This window comes from Hyla sarda, chromosome 4 (genome assembly GCF_029499605.1).
Source record: "Hyla sarda isolate aHylSar1 chromosome 4, aHylSar1.hap1, whole genome shotgun sequence".
Taxonomy (NCBI): domain Eukaryota; kingdom Metazoa; phylum Chordata; class Amphibia; order Anura; family Hylidae; genus Hyla; species Hyla sarda.
Genome location: NC_079192.1, coordinates 192,844,401 through 192,864,519, shown reverse-complemented (window position 1 = coordinate 192,864,519; position 20,119 = coordinate 192,844,401). Strand labels below are relative to the sequence as shown.

Sequence of the window (20,119 nt, the reverse complement as noted above, 5' to 3'; positions counted from 1 at the left end):
CACCTTGGCCGCGCCCAGTTCTTCCCGGCGCAGCCCATCGTTCCGAAGTCACCCATCACCCGGTACTGAAGCTCCTTTATTCATATGTTCATATCCTCCACTGAGGGAGCATCCCCTGTGGACACCAACCGACTTCACTCAGAGGAGGAGGGGGTAGAGAGGGAGAGCGGTCCGGAAGGCACGGAGTAGACGGGATCACGTCATTCCGTCACATGATAGTATACATACTCTATGCTCAGTTATAAGCTTGCACATCCTGTATTACTATGTGGTCATGACAACATTTCCTGTTCTATGTTCAGGTTAATCATTGTCAAACCTTGGAAATTGTAACAGTACCATGTACTCTCGGCTGTACAGAAAGTGTGCACACCTCTCCTGCTTCTAAAATTAGTGAATATGACCTTCTTCCAGAGAGAAGTTAATATTCACCAAAACATATTTTGAAGCTGATGCTCCCATGGCTCCCTGACAGATCGTGACAGAGGTATGCACTGCACTCCATGGCTTACTTTGTTTGCACTTTTGGATTGTTCTAACCTGTGTATTGTAGTATAGTGCGCTATGCCCCCTCCGATAGACTTGCATTGAGGGGGCATGACCATGACAACACGAGCCCCGGCGCCCTCACTCAATGTTCGTAACAAAATGTTCCAAATGCTGAGGCAGTGGACACCCCTTTATTGTAAGGTTTACACTTCCGGGGACTACCACATGAATTGCAGTTGCATCATTAGGTGCAGTATTTGTCCTTTTATTATATATATATATATATATATATATATATATATATTTATTTATTTATTTAATTTATTTACATAATTCCTGCAAGATGACTAGTTTAGTCCTGTGTAAACTTTCTAGCAGGTTTGTTTGTAACTTTATTGAATATGCTATTGAGAAACAAAGATTATGCTTTCAAGCAAAGATGAGTCACAGATGTCATGTTATGCAACCCATTATTAATTTTTGCATATGAAACAATTCAGTGCATTACAAGTTTAATATAAAAATTGACTAGTGTATAAATAATGGATGTGTCTGAGCAATCAAATTTGCAAGTCAATGCAGAACCACATGTTAATAATCTCACTGAAGCTTTGATGCACATTGCTTTTCTTAAAGGAGAACTACGGGATTGAAAAATGTATCCCCTATCCTAAGGATAGGGGATAAGTTTCAGATCGCAGGGGGTCCGACCGCTTGGGGCCACCCGTGATCTCCCGTACTGGGCCCTCGGCTCTCTGGTTAGAGAGGGCGTGTTGACCACCGCACGAAGCAGCGGCCGACTTGCCCCCTCCATATACACTGCTATGGGAGAGCCGGAAATTGACGAAGGCAGCGCTTCGGCTCTCCCATAGCAGTAAATGGAGGGCACGTGTCAGCCGCCGACTCGTGCGGTGGTCAACACGCGCTCTCTATGCAGAGAGCCGCGGACCCGTACGGGAGATCGTGGGGGGCCCCAGCGGTCGGATCCCCCGCGATCTGAAACTTATCCCCTATCCTTAGGATAGGGGATAAAATTTTCAATCCCGTAGTTCTTTAAGCTCAGAAAACAAAATTATCCCTGAGTACATTAAAAAAGTTTGTTATGTCAGAGATTTTCATAGATAGAAATGTCTAATACAGTATAATGAGTCAATAAAAGAAAAACTGCAAATAATTTACAGATTCAGTCAGCGCAATACAGCTTTTGTGAAAAGTGTCACACAAGTCATTTAAAGATTTCATAATGGCAGATTATTGTACGATCAGTTACATTATAACTGTACTTGGATTTTTGATTATAGCCTGCCCAAAATATCAATCCCCATTCACCAAACTTTAGCATGGAGTTTGGGACTGTGTCACGATTCGGCTGGCTGGAGGTGGATCCTCTGTGCCAGAGAGGGATTGGCGTGGACCGTGTGGGTGGACCGGTTCTAAGTTGCTACTGGTATTCACCAGAGCCCGCCGCAAAGCGGGATGGTCTTGCAGCGGCGGTAGCAACCAGGTCGTATCCACCAGCAACGGCTCAACCTCTCTGACTGCTGAAGATAGGCGCGGTACAAGGGAGTAGACAAGAGCAAGGTCGGACGTAGCAGAAGGTCAGGGCAGGCAGCAAGGATCGTAGTCAGGGGCAACGGCAGGAGGTCTGGAACACAGGCTAGGAACACACAAGGAAACGCTTTCACTGGCACAATGGCAACAAGATCCGGCAAGGGAGTGCAGGGGAAGTGATGTATAAATAGGGAGTGCACAGGTGAACACACTAATTAAGCCTGCTGCGCCAATCAGTGGCGCAGTGGCCCTTTAAATTGCAGAGACCCGGCGCGCGCGCGCCCTAAGGAGCGGGGCCGCGCGCGCCGGGACAAGACCGACGGGGAGCGAGTCAGGTACGGGAGCCGGGATGCGCATCGCGAGCGGGCGCCTCCCGCATCGCGAATCGCATCCCGGCTGAGAGAGACATTGCAGCGCACCCGGTCAGCAGGTCTGACCGGGGCGCTGCAAATGCGAGGAAGTTGCGAGCGCTCCGGGGAGGAGCGGGGACCCGGAGCGCTCGGCGTAACAGACTGTTCTTACACATAAAACTATTGGCAGATGATATTTTACACCGGAAACTCCCTCTGTACTTAAAGGGGTATTCCGCCCCTAGACATCTTATCCCCTATCCAAAGGATAGGGGATAAGATGTCAGATCGCCGCGGTCCCGCTGCTGGGGACCCCCGGGATCCCCGCTGCGGCACCGCGCTATCATTACAGCACAGAGCGAGTTCGCGTGCGTAATGACGGGCGATACGGGGGACGGAGCAGCGTGACGTCATGGCGCCGCCCCTCGTGACATCACGGCCCATCCCCTTAATGCAAGTCTATGGGAGGGGGCGTGACGACCGCCACGCCCCCTCCCATAGACTTGTATTGAAAGGGGCGGGCCATGACATCACGAGGGGCGGAGCCGTGACGTAACGATGCTCCGGCCCCTGTACCGCCCATCATTACGTGCAGAGTGAACTTGCTCTGTGCTGTAATGATAGCGCGGTGCCACAGCGGGGATCCCAGGGGTCCCCAGCAGCGGGACCGCGGCGATCTGACATCTTATCCCTTATCCTTTGAATAGGGGATAAGATGTCTAGGGGCGGAATACCCCTTTAAAGGGGTACTCTGGTTGAAAACTATTTTTTTTACAATCGACTGGTGCCAAAAAGTTTTTAAAAAATTTAATAACTTCTGATTAAAAATCTTAATCCTTCCAGTACTTATCAGCTGTTGTATGCTACACAAGAAGTTATTTTCTTTTTAAATTTATTTTCTGTGTGACCACAGTGCTCTCTGCTGTCATCTCTGTCCATGTCAGGAACTGTCCAGAGCATGAGCAAATCCCCATAGCAAACCTCTCCTGCTCTGGACAGTTCCTGACACAAACAGAGGTGTCAGCAGAGAGCACTGTGGTCAGACAGAAAAAAAAACTATACAATTTCCTCTGTAACATGCAGCAGCTGATAAGTACTGAAAGGATTCATATTTTAATATAAAAGTAATTTATAACTCTTGAGCATAGAAGGAATACAATGATTTGCAAACAGCCATCATCTAAGAGACAGGTATTATTTGTGTTATCTCCCTATCAGCTATCTTCAGCTCTGAACATAATATAAAGCTAAAAGATGTCCCTTAAATATATAAAAATAAATAATATCCCCCCATACAGCCATATCTTTTCTGACCTCAGCTCTTTACACTTATGGGCACCACCATGCAATTTTGCTTTATAAGTGTGACTCAAGCAAAGTACATTAAACAGATGCCTATGATGGACACCATATAGTGGCTTCCATCACCCATTTACACTGCTTAAAAAAATAAAGGGAACACTTAAACAACACAATGTAACTCCAAGTCAATAACACTTATGTGAAATCCCACTGTCCACTCAGGAAGCAACACTGATTGACAATCAATTTCACATGCTGTTGTGCAAATGGAACAGACAACAGGTGGAAATTATAGGCAATTAGCAAGACACTACCAATAAATTAGTGGTTCTGCAGGTGTTGACCCAAGACCACTTATCAGTTCCTATGCTTCCTGGCTGATGTTTTGGTCACTTTTGAATGCTGACAGTGCTTTCACTCTAGTCGTAGCATGAGACGGAGTCTACAACCCATACAAGTGGCTCAGGTAGTGCAGCTCATCCAAGATGGCACATCAATGCGAGCTGTGGCAAGAAGGTCTGCTGGGTCTGTCAGCATAGTGTCCAGAGCATGGAGTCGCTACGGAGACAGGCCAGTACATCAGGAGACGTAAAAGGAGGCTGTAGGAGGGCAACAACCCAGCAGCAGGACCACTACCTCTGCCTTTGTGCAAGGAGGAGCTGGAGGAGCACTGCCAGAGCCCTGCAAATTGACCTCCAGCAGGCCACAAATGTGCATGTGTCCACTTAAACAGTCAGAAACAGACTCTATGAGAGTGGTATGAGGGCCCGACGTCCACAGGTGGGGGTTGTGCTTACAGCCCAACACCGTGCAGGACGTTTGACATTTGCCAGAGAACACTAAGATTGGCAAATTCACCACTGGCACCCTCTGCTCTTCACAGATGAAAGCAGGTTCACACTGAGCACATGTGACAGAGTCTGGAGATGCCGTGGAGAATGTTCTGCTGCCTGCAACATCCTCCAGTATGACCGGTTTGGCGGTGGGTCAGTAATGGTGTGGGGTGGCATTTCTTTGGAGGGCTGCACAGCCCTCCATGTGCTTGCCAGAGGTAGCCTGACTGCCATTAGGTACTGAGATGAGACCCATTGTGAGACCATATGCTGGTGTTGTTGGCCCTGGGTTCCTCCTAATGCAGGACAATGCTAGACCTCATGTGGCTGGAGTGTATCAGCAGTTCCTGCAAGATGAAGGCATTTATGCTATGGTCTGGCCGCCCATTCCCCAGACCTGAGTCCGATTGAGGACATCTGGGACATCATGTCTCGCTCCATCCACCAACGCCACATTGCTCCACAGACTGTCCAGGAGACCTCATCAGGAGCATGCCCAGGCATTGTAGAGAGGTCATACGGGCATGTCGAGGCCACAACCTTTACTAAGCCTCATTTTGACTTGTTTTAAGGACATTACATCACAGTTGGATCAGCTACTGTAGTGCAATATTAGGCTTCTCAAGATCTATTGATGAAAGATTAGATACTTCAAAATATTTTTTCCATATTCTAAAATAGATTTTATTGGTGGCTGGCTTCCTACTTGCTTGAAGGGTGGAGATTACTGCTTCTGAAAAGCCTTTGGCCTTACGTATAATCCTCTCAAAAGCCAGGACGTGAGGTGTAAATTTTGGATCTCTGGGCTAACTACTGGGCCCTGTACTAGTAAATCCTGTAGATCCGGAAGCACCCAAGGATTCTTGATTGACATATTCCTTAGCCACAAAAACCATGCTCTCTGGGGCCAAAAGGGGGCTATAAGAATTACTGTGGCCTTGTCCTCCCTGATCTTTTCGATCACCTGGGGAATAAGAATTAAGGATGGAAAGGCATATGCTAGATTCCAAGTCCATACCTGTGATAGAGCATCTACTGCTAGAGGCTCGTCCGCTGGGGACAGAGTGTAGAATTTCTTCACTTGACAATTTTTCTTGTGGCAAATAAGTCTATCTGTGGCTTCCCCCAGAGTGAGCCAATTTTCCAAAATACCTTTGGGTTCAGTTGCCATTCTCCTTGAGATATCTGGTGACGGCTGATATAATCTGCTCTGAAGTTCAGATCTCCCTTGAGATGAACCGCTTTCATGGAGTTTAGCTGTGCTTCTGCCAAGGATATAATCTGAAAAGACAACTCCATTAAACTATTACTCTTTGTAGTGCCTTGTCTATTGATAGCAGAAACTGCAGTAGTGTTGTCAGACATAATTTTTACATTTCTCCCCTGAATGGAAAGACCTAGAGACGTAAGATAGCTAGTAATTCCCTGTAATTTAAGGAATAGTTAGAGATATCTAAATCCCAGGAACCCTGAATATCACTAGAACCCATATGGGCACCCCATCCCCATAGACTAGCATCTGTAGTAGTTAGTACAGGAGAAGAGAATTTCCAATCCAGACCTATAGTGAGATTTTTAACATCCAATCACCATTTAAAGGACTGGAGCACCAAGGGGGAGATCCATCCCAAGATTTCAAGAGTTCTAGCTGAAGGGGTCTAGAATGAATCGGAGCCGTGGGAACTGCAGGGAAGAAAGAGGTAAACAGCCCTAGTAATGATATGCCCTTCCTAATAGATATATAGGGAGAAGCGGACACTTCCTGAACTAGGGATATTAATCTTTTGAGATGGTAGAAAAGATTTTTGCTGGACAGAATCAAGCATAATACCCAGAAAAATCTTTTGTTAGGTAGGGGACAGGAGAGGATTTCTCCCAATTTATCAACCACCCCAATTTTTAAGGATGTTTACAGTATGCTCTAAAAAGGACAGTACCTTTTCCTTTGCCTCTTCTACAAGGAGAAAGTCGTCCAGGCAGGGCACAAATATTCTGTCCCCTTCTCTGATGTGTTGCGCCATTTCTGCTACAATCTTGGTGAACACCCATGTGGCGACGGATATGCAGAAGGGAAGAGCACAGAATTGAAGGTGGTGAAGTTGAGAGTTTGTGAATGGCCAGTCTTAAATATTTTTGATGATCTCTGTGAATCGGTGTATGAAGGTAAGCGTCTGTTAAGCCTAAAGATACCATGAAACAGTTGCTTGAAAGTAGATTTATGGTTGACTTTAGTGTCTCCATTTTGTACTAATTCCACGCTGAGCAATCTCACTCATTATATGGACCTTCACTTTCAAACATATGCAATAAACCTTCCAAGCTATCTTAAAGATTCTACTCAACTAATTGAACACCTCATCCCTACGCAATGGCATCCTGAATACATCCTCATAACTTGTGATGTATCATCGCTTTACTCAAATATCTATCACGATCTTGGTATTCAGTGTGTACAACAAGCACTGAAAAAAGATAGTACCATCTCTCCGGACCATCGCCAATTTCTCATAGACTCCCTTTCATATATCCTCCATACTTATTTTTTCACATATAATGGTAAAATTTTCCATCAGCAACTCGGTACAGCGATGGGCTCAAAGGTCGCCCCTGTTTATGCTAATATATTCATGGGCGTCTTTGAGACACACTACATATGGAATAATCCGTCTATTATACAAAACATTGCAGTGTATTACCAATATATTGATGACCTTGTTACGCCGAGCGCTCCGGGTCCCCGCTCCTCCCCGGAGCGCTCGCTTCACTCTCCCCGCGGCAGCGCTCCGGTCACGTCCTCTGACCCGGGGCGCTGCGATTCCGCTGCCAGCCGGGATGCGATTCGCGATGCGGGTAGCGCCCGCTCGCGATGCGCACCCCGGCTCCCCTACCTGACTCGCTCTCCGTCTGTTCTGTCCCGGCGCGCGCGGCCCCGCTCCCTAGGGCGCGCGCGCGCCGGGTCTCTGCGATTTAAAGGGCCACTGCGCCGCTGATTGGCGCAGTGGTCCCAATTAGTGTGTTCACCTGTGCACTTCCCTATATCACCTCACTTCCCCTGCACTCCCTTGCCGGATCTTGTTGCCTTAGTGCCAGTGAAAGCGTTCCTTGTGTGTTCCTTGCCTGTGTTTCCAGACCTTCTGCCGTTGCCCCTGACTACGATCCTTGCTGCCTGCCCCGACCTTCTGCTACGTCCGACCTTGCTTTTGCCTACTCCCTTGTACCGCGCCTATCTTCAGCAGCCAGAGAGGTGAGCCGTTGCTAGTGGATACGACCTGGTCACTACCGCCGCAGCAAGACCATCCCGCTTTGCGGCGGGCTCTGGTGAAAACCAGTAGTGGCTTAGAACCGGTCCACTAGCACGGTCCACGCCAATCCCTCTCTGGCACAGAGGATCCACTACCTGCCAGCCGGCATCGTGACAGTAGATCCGGCCATGGATCCCGCTGAAGTTCCTCTGCCAGTTGTCGCTGACCTCACCACGGTGGTCGCCCAGCAGTCACAACAGATAGCGCAACAAGGCCAAAAGCTGTCTCAACTGACCGTTATGCTACAACAGTTACTACCACAGCTTCAGCAGTCATCTCCTCCGCCAGCTCCTGCACCTCCTCCGCAGCGAGTGGCCGCTCCTGGGATACGCTTATCCTTGCCGGATAAATTTGATGGGGACTCTAAGTTTTGCCGTGGCTTTCTTTCCCAATGTTCCCTGCATCTGGAGATGATGTCGGACCTGTTTCCCACTGAAAGGTCTAAGGTGGCTTTCGTAGTCAGCCTTCTGTCCGGAAAAGCCCTGTCATGGGCCACACCGCTCTGGGACCGCAATGACCCCGTCACTGCCTCTGTACACTCCTTCTTCTCGGAAATCCGAAGTGTCTTTGAGGAACCTGCCCGAGCCTCTTCTGCTGAGACTGCCCTGTTGAACCTGGTCCAGGGTAATTCTTCCGTTGGCGAGTATGCCGTACAATTCCGTACTCTTGCTTCAGAATTGTCCTGGAATAATGAGGCCCTCTGCGCGACCTTCAAAAAAGGCCTATCCAGCAACATTAAAGATGTTCTGGCCGCACGAGAAATTCCTGCTAATCTACATGAACTTATTCACCTAGCCACTCGCATTGACATGCGTTTTTCCGAAAGGCGTCAGGAACTCCGCCAAGATATGGACTCTGTTCGCACGAGGCGTTTCTCCTCCTCGGCTCCTCTCTCCTCTGGTCCCCTGCAATCTGTTCCTGTGCCTCCCGCCGTGGAGGCTATGCAGGTCGACCGGTCTCGCCTGACACCTCAAGAGAGGACACGACGCCGTATGGAGAACCTCTGCCTGTACTGTGCTAGTACCGAACACTTCCTGAAGGATTGTCCTATCCGTCCTCCCCGCCTGGAAAGACGTACGCTGACTCCGCACAAAGGTGAGACAGTCCTTGATGTCTACTCTGCTTCTCCACGTCTTACTGTGCCTGTGCGGATGTCTGCCTCTGCCTTCTCCTTCTCTACAGTGGCCTTCTTGGACTCAGGATCTGCAGGAAATTTTATTTTGGCCTCTCTCGTCAACAGGTTCAACATCCCGGTGACCAGTCTCGCCAGACCCCTCTACATCAATTGTGTAAATAATGAAAGATTGGACTGTACCATACGTTTCCGCACGGAGCCCCTTCTTATGAGCATCGGATCTCATCATGAGAGGATTGAACTTTTGGTCCTCCCCAATTGCACCTCGGAAATTCTCCTTGGACTTCCCTGGCTTCAACTTCATTCCCCTACCCTGGATTGGTCCACTGGGGAGATCAAGAGTTGGGGGTCCTCTTGTTCCAAGAACTGTCTAAAACCGGTTCCCAGTAACCCTTGCCGTAACTCTGTGGTTCCTCCAGTAACCGGTCTCCCTAAGGCCTATATGGACTTCGCGGATGTTTTCTGCAAAAAACAAGCTGAGACTCTACCTCCTCACAGGCCTTATGATTGCCCTATCGACCTCCTCCCGGGCTCTACTCCACCCCGGGGCAGAATTTATCCTCTCTCTGCCCCAGAGACTCTTGCCATGTCCGAATACGTCCAGGAGAATCTAAAAAAGGGCTTTATCCGTAAATCCTCCTCTCCTGCCGGAGCCGGATTTTTCTTTGTGTCCAAAAAAGATGGCTCCCTACGTCCTTGCATTGACTACCGCGGTCTTAATAAAATCACGGTTAAGAACCGCTACCCCTTACCCCTCATCTCTGAACTCTTTGATCGCCTCCAAGGTGCCCACATCTTCACTAAATTGGACTTAAGAGGCGCCTATAACCTCATCCGCATCAGAGAGGGGGACGAGTGGAAAACGGCATTTAACACCAGAGATGGACACTTTGAGTATCTGGTCATGCCCTTTGGACTGTGCAACGCCCCTGCCGTCTTCCAAGACTTTGTCAATGAAATTTTTCGTGATCTGTTATACTCCTGTGTTGTTGTATATCTGGACGATATCCTAATTTTTTCTGCCAATCTAGAAGAACACCGCCAGCATGTCCGTATGGTTCTTCAGAGACTTCGTGACAACCAACTCTATGCCAAAATTGAGAAATGTCTGTTTGAATGCCAATCTCTTCCTTTTCTAGGATATTTGGTCTCTGGCCAGGGACTACAGATGGATCCAGACAAACTCTCTGCCGTCTTAGATTGGCCACGCCCCTCCGGACTCCGTGCTATCCAACGCTTTTTGGGGTTCGCCAATTATTACAGGCAATTTATTCCACATTTTTCTACCATTGTGGCTCCTATCGTGGCTTTAACCAAAAAAAATGCTGATCCCAAGTCCTGGCCTCCTCAAGCAGAAGACGCCTTTAAACGACTCAAGTCTGCCTTTTCTTCGGCTCCCGTCCTCTCCAGACCTGACCCTTCCAAACCCTTCCTATTGGAGGTTGATGCCTCCTCAGTGGGAGCTGGAGCTGTTCTTCTACAAAAAAATTCTTCCGGGCATGCTGTCACTTGTGGTTTTTTCTCTAGGACCTTCTCTCCAGCGGAGAGGAACTACTCCATCGGGGATCGAGAGCTTCTAGCCATTAAATTAGCACTTGAGGAATGGAGGCATCTGCTGGAGGGATCAAGTTCTCCTGTTATTATCTACACCGACCACAAGAACCTCTCCTACCTCCAGTCTGCCCAACGGCTGAATCCTCGCCAGGCCCGGTGGTCTCTGTTCTTTGCCCGATTTAATTTTGAGATTCACTTTCGTCCTGCCGATAAGAACATTAGGGCCGATGCTCTCTCTCGTTCCTCGGATGCCTCAGAAGTTGAACTCTCTCCGCAACACATCATTCCACCTGACTGCCTGATCTCCACTTCTCCTGCCTCCATCAGGCAGACTCCTCCAGGAAAGACCTTTGTTTCTCCTCGCCAACGCCTCGGAATCCTCAAATGGGGTCACTCCTCCCATCTCGCAGGTCATGCGGGTATCAAGAAATCTGTGCAACTCATCTCCCGCTTCTATTGGTGGCCGACTCTGGAGACGGATGTTGTGGACTTTGTGCGAGCCTGCACTATCTGTGCCCGGGATAAGACTCCTCGCCAGAAGCCCGCTGGTTTTCTTCATCCTCTGCCTGTCCCCGAACAGCCTTGGTCTCTGATTGGTATGGATTTTATTACTGATTTACCCCCTTCCCGTGGCAACACTGTTATTTGGGTGGTCGTTGATCGATTCTCCAAAATGGCACATTTCATCCCTCTTCCTGGTCTTCCTTCTGCGCCTCAGTTGGCTAAACAATTTTTTGTACACATTTTTCGTCTTCACGGGTTGCCTACGCAGATTGTCTCGGATAGAGGCGTCCAATTCGTGTCTAAATTCTGGAGGGCTCTCTGTAAACAACTCAAGATTAAATTAAATTTTTCTTCTGCATATCATCCCCAGTCCAATGGACAAGTAGAAAGGATTAACCAGATCTTGGGTGATTATTTGCGACATTTTGTTTCCTCCCGCCAGGATGACTGGGCAGATCTCCTCCCATGGGCCGAATTCTCGTATAACTTCAGGGTCTCTGAGTCTTCCTCCAAATCCCCATTTTTCGTGGTGTACGGCCGTCACCCTCTTCCCCCCCTCCCTACTCCCTTGCCCTCTGGTCTGCCCGCTGTGGATGAAATTTCTCGTGACCTTTCCATCATATGGAGAGAGACCCAAAATTCTCTCTTACAGGCTTCATCACGCATGAAGAAGTTCGCGGATAAGAAAAGAAGAGCTCCCCCCGTTTTTTCCCCTGGAGACAAGGTATGGCTCTCCGCTAAATATGTCCGCTTCCGTGTCCCTAGCTACAAGTTGGGACCACGCTATCTTGGTCCTTTCAAAATTTTGTGTCAAATTAATCCTGTCTCTTATAAACTTCTTCTTCCTCCCTCTCTTCGTATCCCTAATGCCTTTCACGTCTCTCTTCTCAAACCACTCATCCTCAACCGTTTTTCTCCCAAATCTGTTCCTCCCACTCCTGTTTCTGGCTCCTCGGACATCTTCTCGGTCAAAGAAATTTTAGCTGCCAAAAAGGTCAGAGGGAAAAATTTTTTTTTAGTGGACTGGGAGGGTTGTGGCCCTGAAGAGAGATCCTGGGAACCTGAGGACAACATCCTAGACAAAAGTCTGCTCCTCAGGTTCTCAGGCTCTAAGAAGAGGGGGAGACCCAAGGGGGGGGGTACTGTTACGCCGAGCGCTCCGGGTCCCCGCTCCTCCCCGGAGCGCTCGCTTCACTCTCCCCGCGGCAGCGCTCCGGTCACGTCCTCTGACCCGGGGCGCTGCGATTCCGCTGCCAGCCGGGATGCGATTCGCGATGCGGGTAGCGCCCGCTCGCGATGCGCACCCCGGCTCCCCTACCTGACTCGCTCTCCGTCTGTTCTGTCCCGGCGCGCGCGGCCCCGCTCCCTAGGGCGCGCGCGCGCCGGGTCTCTGCGATTTAAAGGGCCACTGCGCCGCTGATTGGCGCAGTGGTCCCAATTAGTGTGTTCACCTGTGCACTTCCCTATATCACCTCACTTCCCCTGCACTCCCTTGCCGGATCTTGTTGCCTTAGTGCCAGTGAAAGCGTTCCTTGTGTGTTCCTTGCCTGTGTTTCCAGACCTTCTGCCGTTGCCCCTGACTACGATCCTTGCTGCCTGCCCCGACCTTCTGCTACGTCCGACCTTGCTTTTGCCTACTCCCTTGTACCGCGCCTATCTTCAGCAGCCAGAGAGGTGAGCCGTTGCTAGTGGATACGACCTGGTCACTACCGCCGCAGCAAGACCATCCCGCTTTGCGGCGGGCTCTGGTGAAAACCAGTAGTGGCTTAGAACCGGTCCACTAGCACGGTCCACGCCAATCCCTCTCTGGCACAGAGGATCCACTACCTGCCAGCCGGCATCGTGACAGACCTGTTTTTGGTTTGGAAAGGTCCTTCAGAAGACATTCCGTTATTTCTCCAACATCTTAATAACAATTCATGGGGACTACAATTCACTCTGGAATTTCATAAACACACTATCAACTTTCTGGACATCCACTCATAATGACACATCCTTTCTCACATCCACCTTTTTCAAAAAGGTGGATGCAAACAGCTACCTGGACTTCCGTAGTGGCCATTTCAAGAAATGGCTTACAAACATTTACAAACATTCCATCTAGTCAATATAAAAGAATAAGAAAAAACTGTACCAACCAGGAGATCTTCAAAAAACAATCTAAAATTCTGTATGACCGCTTTCGAGAGAAACACTATCCGGCAAAGATCCTAAATCATGCATACAATCGCACTAAAGCATTCACTCAAAAAGATTGCCTCAGCAAAAGCTAAAATGAACAGATACCAAAACTAACTACCTCAAAAAAATGTAACAATAATAATGAAAATTTGTTCTCCTCTAATTTAATCACTACCTATAGCAGAGATGGATCAAAGGATCAAAAACAACCTTACCAATCATTGGCATATTCTTAAATCAGACCCCTTCCTTGGGTCTGTTATCCCTTTTAAACCTGCTGTGCTGTACTTCTAGAAGAGCACTTTCACTAAAAACTATTTTGGCACCTAGCCAGGTAAAATGCCAACAACGAAAATATAGTCTCCCGATGCACCCCTTCAGGAGACCCCTAGAAAAAGGGATCTACAAGTGCAATAAATCACTTTGTCTATGTTGTACACAAATTGACCATAATAAAACCAAATTTACAACAACTACTACAAGAGAAACCTTTGAGATTAAGTACCGTCTGACATGCTCCACCGATTATGTCATTTATATGATCGAGTTCTTACATTGTTCTTTTCAGTACATCGGTCGTACCACAAGACTCAATCAGCACAGACTCAATATAAAAAGGAAGTTTTTATTACACGGACTTTCAAAACATGTTTTACTTATTCATCCTGACAAAGAACCATTCATTAAAATGATACCCATTGATTTTGTGCCAGCTAATATCGGCAACAGATTCGAAAAATTGAAAAGGCTGGAAATATACTGGATGTATAAACTTCAAACATTATCACATCATGGTCTAAACGAAATCAAAGAAGTCATAACATAGTAATTACCCCATTTGGAATTTTCGGTTTTCTATATTGGTCACTTTCAAAAGCTGTAACCTCCTGGTTTTGTGCCCACCATCTATGCACTCACGTCTCTGCGGTTCTAGCCTCTCTCCCATATCCATACCACGCATGCGCAAACTTTACATCAGTCCAGATTCTACTAATACTCCTGCGCACAGTACACATCTGTTTTACTATAGAGTTTCTGTAATCACTTCCCATTCATGACGTCATTCAGGTCATATTTCTTTTTTGTCCTATTATTACTATTATGTTTTTATATTATGTTGGTCATTATGGTTTTTACTGTATAATATATGAATTTATGTTAAGCTTTTATTGCGTTTTTTAAATTCTATTATTGTTATGTAATTTTAACTATTTCCGGTGATACCAGTACGTGGACCAGACCCGGAAGATGCTTTTAAATACCCTATTGTTAACACATTTTGTATTGCCTGACGAAGATCCCAGTTCGAAATAAAGAATTCCTTTTATCTTGAAGTTGCGCCCCAGATTGATGTCCTGATTTTCCCAATGTCATTGACCTCTTGTTACTCTGAAGTTTACCGATTTTTTTCGCTGAAAAAATTTCGGAGGGACCAGGAGGCTGCACTTCTATATGACAAGTCCATGTAGGTGTTATGCTCTAAGCATAATCCATTGAGGTAAGGGTCCAATCCATGGCCCCCCTTATTTTATTTCATTACCATTATCTATATATCCTGGGTTTATCTGCACGAGGTGTGCACCAGTATTTTCTTCTTGTCTCCATTTTGAACTTCTTGTATTTGAGGACTCTTTTGAGGGGTTTTAAGTTTATTATGACCCTGAAAGTGTTGTTTTTTTTTTAAAATAAGAAAAAGGGATGAATAAAACCCCTGACCCTGCTCCTCTAAGGGAACTGGCACTAAGGCTTGTTTTTTAAGTAAAGATAGAACTTCAGACTAAAGTTACGAAATGAGAAGGCGGCAGGCTGGAGAATTCTAGAATGAGACCATTTTTAATGGTTTCTAATACCAGGGAACTTCCATTGGGGAGAGAATTCCTGCAACCTGCCGCCCACTCGTGGCAACCAGTCATTGAGAACTGGGTTTTTTGTTAGAGGTGGAGGGTTGGTTGAACATAAGACCTGAACTCTTTTTAGAAAATTTCCACCTGGCCGACTGACCTCCTCTGTACTTCTTCCCTCCCCTAGAACGAGAAAAGGGGAACCCCTTCTTTCTGTCTCCAGCTTTTTCTAAGATGTCCATAAGTACTGAACCAAAAAGCAGTTCACCCTCGCATGGGATGGCACACAATTTGTTTTTCGAACCAATTTTACCCTGCCAATTTTTTAGCCACAGGGCCCTTCTGGCGGAGTTTGCCAGAGCTGCAGATCTGGTGGAATGCCTTAGGGCATCAGATGAAGAGTCCGCCAGAAAGGCAGCCGCCTTCCTAATGGTTGGTAGGGATGCCAACAACTGATCCTTGCTAGCGTCATTTTGAATGTCTGAAGATGGCTGGTCAATCCATAAGATCATAGAACGGGCTACAGATGTACCAGCTATGTTGGGTTTTAAGGCTGCACCTGCCGTTTCCCAGGTTCTTTTTAAGAATCCTTCTGTCTTCTTGTCCATAGGATCTTTTAATACTCAGAGATCCTCAAAGGGTAAGACAAGTTGCCTTGTCCTGTATAGATATGGCATCTTTTTGCTCCTCTAGACCCATAGCGGATCTTACTGCCTTAAGGTCCGTATCTTCCGTAAGGAAGGCAGTCTTGCCCTATAAATCCTCATCTGAGGAAAGGGACTCCTCTCCTGCAGAAATTTTTATACACACACACACACACACACACACACACAGGGTGGGCCGTTTATATGGATACACCTTAATAAAATGGGAATGGTTGGTGATTTTAACTTCCTGTTTGTGGCACATTAGTATATGTGAGGGGGGAACTTTTCAAGATGGGTGGTGACCATGGCGGCCATTTTGAAGTTGGCCATTTTGAATCCAACTTTAGTTTTTTCAATAGGAAGAGGGTCATGTGACACATCAAACTTATTGGGAATTTCACAAGAAAAACAATGATGTGCTTGGTTTTAACGTAACTTTATTCTTTCATGAGTTATTCACAAGTTTCTGATCACTTATAAAATGTGTTCAATGTGCTGCACATTGTGTTGGATTGTCAATGCAACCCTCTTCTCCCACTCTTCACACACTGATAGCAACACCGCAGGAGAAATGCTAGCACAGGCTTCCAGTATCCATAGTTTCAGGTGCTGCACATCTCGTATCTTCATAGCATAGACAATTGCCTTCAGATGACCCCAAAGATAAAAGTCTAAGGGGGTCAGATCGGGAGACCTTGGGGGCCATTCAACTGGCCCACGATGACCAATCCACTTTCCAGGAAACTGTTCATCTAGGAATGCTCGGACATGACACCCATAATGTGGTGGTGCACCATCTTGCTGGAAAAACTCAGGGAACGTGCCAGCTTCAGTGCATAAAGAGGGAAACACATCATCATGTAGCAGTTTTGCATACCCAGTGGCCTTGAGTTTTCCATTGATGAAGAACGACCCCACTATCTTTGTACCCAATATACCAAACCATACCATCAATTTTTGTGTTCCAACAGTCTTGGAGGGATCTATCCAATGTGGGTTAGTGTCAGACCAATAGTGGTGGTTTTGTTTGTTAACTTCACCATTCACATAAAAGTTTGCCTCATCACTGAACAAAATCTTCTGCGTAAACTGAGGGTCCTGTTCCAATTTTTGTTTTGCCCATTCTGCTGCACCTGAAACTACGGATACTGGAAGCCTGTGCTAGCATTTCTCCTGCGGTGTTGCTATCAGTGTGTGAAGAGTGGGAAAAGAGGGTTGCATTGACAATCCAACACAATGGGCAGCACATTGAACACATTTTATAAGTGGTCAGAAACTTGTAAATAACTCATGAAAGAATATAGTTACGTTAAAACCAAGCATTCCCATTTTAAGGTGTGTCCATATAAATGGCCTACCCTGTATACATATATGTGTATGTATATATATATATATATATATATAGATATAGATAGAGAGAGAGAGTAAATTTGAGTAGCCGTATTAGTCCAGTGATGCATATGCAAATAAAAAAAAAAGTTGCAGTATCTTGTAATACTTTTTTTTATTGGATTAACAGAATTTTGTAGAGACAAGCTTTCGGGGCTCCTCCCTTTCCCAAGTCCAAAGCAAATCTAAGCTCAAAATCAGAAGACACAGGTTACATCTCACAAATATGCAGGGGTTAAGACAATAGATGTGGAGAATTCACACTAAGATGGGCCATAAATTGTCCTGCTATAGGAATATAGAATAATTAGATAAGGATGAAAAAAGGGGGAGGGAGGGGGAAGACTGATAATTAAGCAGGACAAAGTGAGATGCAAAAGAGAATCCAGTACAGGTTATAAGAAATTTTGATATTAAGATAATAAGCTCAAATCCACATTGAGTCCCCTGTTTTTTTTAGTCAAAATGGATGTAGAATCCCTATACAGCAACATCCCACACAGAGATGGAATTGATGCCTGCTCCCTGTTCCTCTCATCCCAAATCTACAACCGGAAATACAGCCCTGGAGTCATCACTAAACTAATAGAATTCATCCTAACACACAACTACTTCAGTTTCAACAGTGACATATATCTACAAATGATGGGCACTGCAATGGGGACCAGAATGGCACCACAATATGCCAACCTATTCATGGCTGACCTTGAACAACGATTTCTAGAAACACAACTTCACAAACCCTACAGATACTACCGTTACATTGATGATATTTTCATCATTTGGACAGAAGGAAAAGAAAAACTCAGAAAGTTTCATGATGCCTTTAACACATTTAATCCATCTATCAAACTCAAAATGGACTTCTCTACAGAAAGTGTGAACTTCCTGGACACTACTGTCACAATTAACAGGAACACACTACAAATTTCTGATTACAGAAAACCCACAGACTGATCCAACTATCTACATAAATCCAGTTTCCATCCTTCACACACAAAGAAAGGCATCATATACAGCCAAGCTACCAGGTATCATCGCATCTGCTCCAACCCTGATGACAGAGACATGCACCTACAAACACTGTCTGACAAATTCAAACAAAGAGGATACAAACCAAAGGACCGTCAATAGGAAAATACACTCCGCCCTTCAAACACCATGGGAACACCTGCTACAATACAGAGAGATACAACCATTACCACGCATACCACTGGTAGCCACATATAATCCGGCCCTTGAAGAAATACGCAAAATTATCAAGGACCTGCAGCCAATATTGGCGGAAGAGGAGATGCTAAAAGAAATCTTCCCTAAACCTCCCATCTTGGCCTTCAGACAACCACACTATTTACAACAAAAGCTCGTCAGCCGAAAATTACCGACAGAAAGAACAGACACAGACAATGGGACCAAACCCTGCACCAAACCTCGCTGTAAACTCTGCCAACATATCTGCACCAAGATGGAAGCCACCCACAACAACAAGACTATACTCTACACAACAACAAGACTATACATTAGGGGATTATACTCCAAATGTGGTCTACATGATACAATGCACCAAGTGTGATATGGGATGCTACATTGGTGAAACCAGCTGGAAACTCAACGAAAGGATGAATCTACACAGACATTCCATCAACCGCCATAAAGAAAATGACTTCTGCACCCCAGTTGGACATCAATTTACCCAAACCGGGCCACTCCATACATGACCTTACAATCAGGATACTGAAAGGGAATTTCAAAAACACACAAGAGAAAGACATTTCAAGCCAAAATGATACTGTTTTTTGACAAAAAAAACAGGGGACTCAATGTGGATTTGAGCTTCTTATCTCATTATCAAAATGTCTTATAACCTGTTCTGGATTCTCTTTTGCATCTCACTTTGTCCTGCTTAATTATCAGTCTCTCCCCTGCTTCCCCCTTCCTCACCCTTTTTCTCATCCTTATTTATTTAGTCTATGTTCCTATAGGAGGACAATTTATGGCCCATCTTAGTGTGAATTCTCCACATCTATAGTCTTAACCTCTGCATATTTGTGAGATGTAACCTGTGTCTTCTGCTTGTGAGCTTTGGACTTGACAAAGGAAGAATCCCGAACGCTTGTTTCTACAAAATTCGGTTAGTCCAATAAAAAAAAGGTATATAGTCAGGTAAGTCTGGCATTGGGTGCAAATAGAGGTGTGTGGTTCTGCCTCGGATCACGGCTAGTTGTGTTTGAGAACGGTGTGGTGCTCTCACCAAGTATAGTGCAGATAATTCATAAAGTACGTAGAATAATGCAGTCGGCACTCACCATGTTCTTCAGTCTTCGTGCCTTTATTCACATATACTCACGTATACATTAACAGGACGGGAGACAGTGCATATGGGGGGGTTACCACCAGGCTACAGCAAAAAACAACAAAAAAATAGCCTTCAAAAAATTCAAATCTGATGGGTCAGCTACAACATTTAAACAGTACAAGGAGCTTAATAAAATCTGTAAAAATGTAATAAAAACAGCAAAAATTCTAAATGAGAGACAGGTGGCCAAAGAAAGCAAAACTAATCCTAAACATTTTTTTAGATATATAAATACAAAAAACCAAGGACAGAGCATGTAGGACCCCTTAATAATGATAATGGGGAGGTTGTCACGGGCGATCAAGAGAAGGCGGAGCTACTGAATGGGTTCTTTAGTTCTGTATATACTTAGGAAGAAAGAGCTGACATTGGCCAGGTCAGTGCTGGTAACACATCATGTAATGTACGGAACTGGCTTAATGTAGAGATGGTACAAGGTAAGTTAAGTAAAGTAAATGTAAGCAAATCTCCAGGACCGGATGGACTACACCCAAGAGTTCTTAGAGAGGTAAGTTCAGTAATATCTGTACCCTTGTTCGTGATATTTAGAGATTTTCTGGTGTCTGGTATTGTGCCAAGGGACTGGTGCAAGGCGAATGTGGTGCCAATCTTCAAGAAGGGCTCTAGGTCTTCGCCAGGCAATTATAGACCGGTAAGTTTAACATGCATTGTGGGTAAATTGTTT

The 20,119-nt window shown here is 45.9% G+C and overlaps 1 protein-coding gene across 1 annotated transcript in view; it reads right to left on the bottom strand.

The window, feature by feature from the left end:
* The window catches only part of LOC130368861 (uncharacterized), a 64,909-nt gene that overhangs the window by 32,936 nt on the left and 11,854 nt on the right, over positions 1–20,119 (bottom strand). The window contains exons 2-3 of the mRNA XM_056573180.1: positions 6,463–6,558; positions 5,678–5,806 (exon numbers count right to left, since the gene is read on the bottom strand). Coding sequence (XP_056429155.1) covers positions 5,678–5,806; positions 6,463–6,558 — 225 coding nt within the window. The remainder of the gene's footprint in view (positions 1–5,677; positions 5,807–6,462; positions 6,559–20,119) is intronic.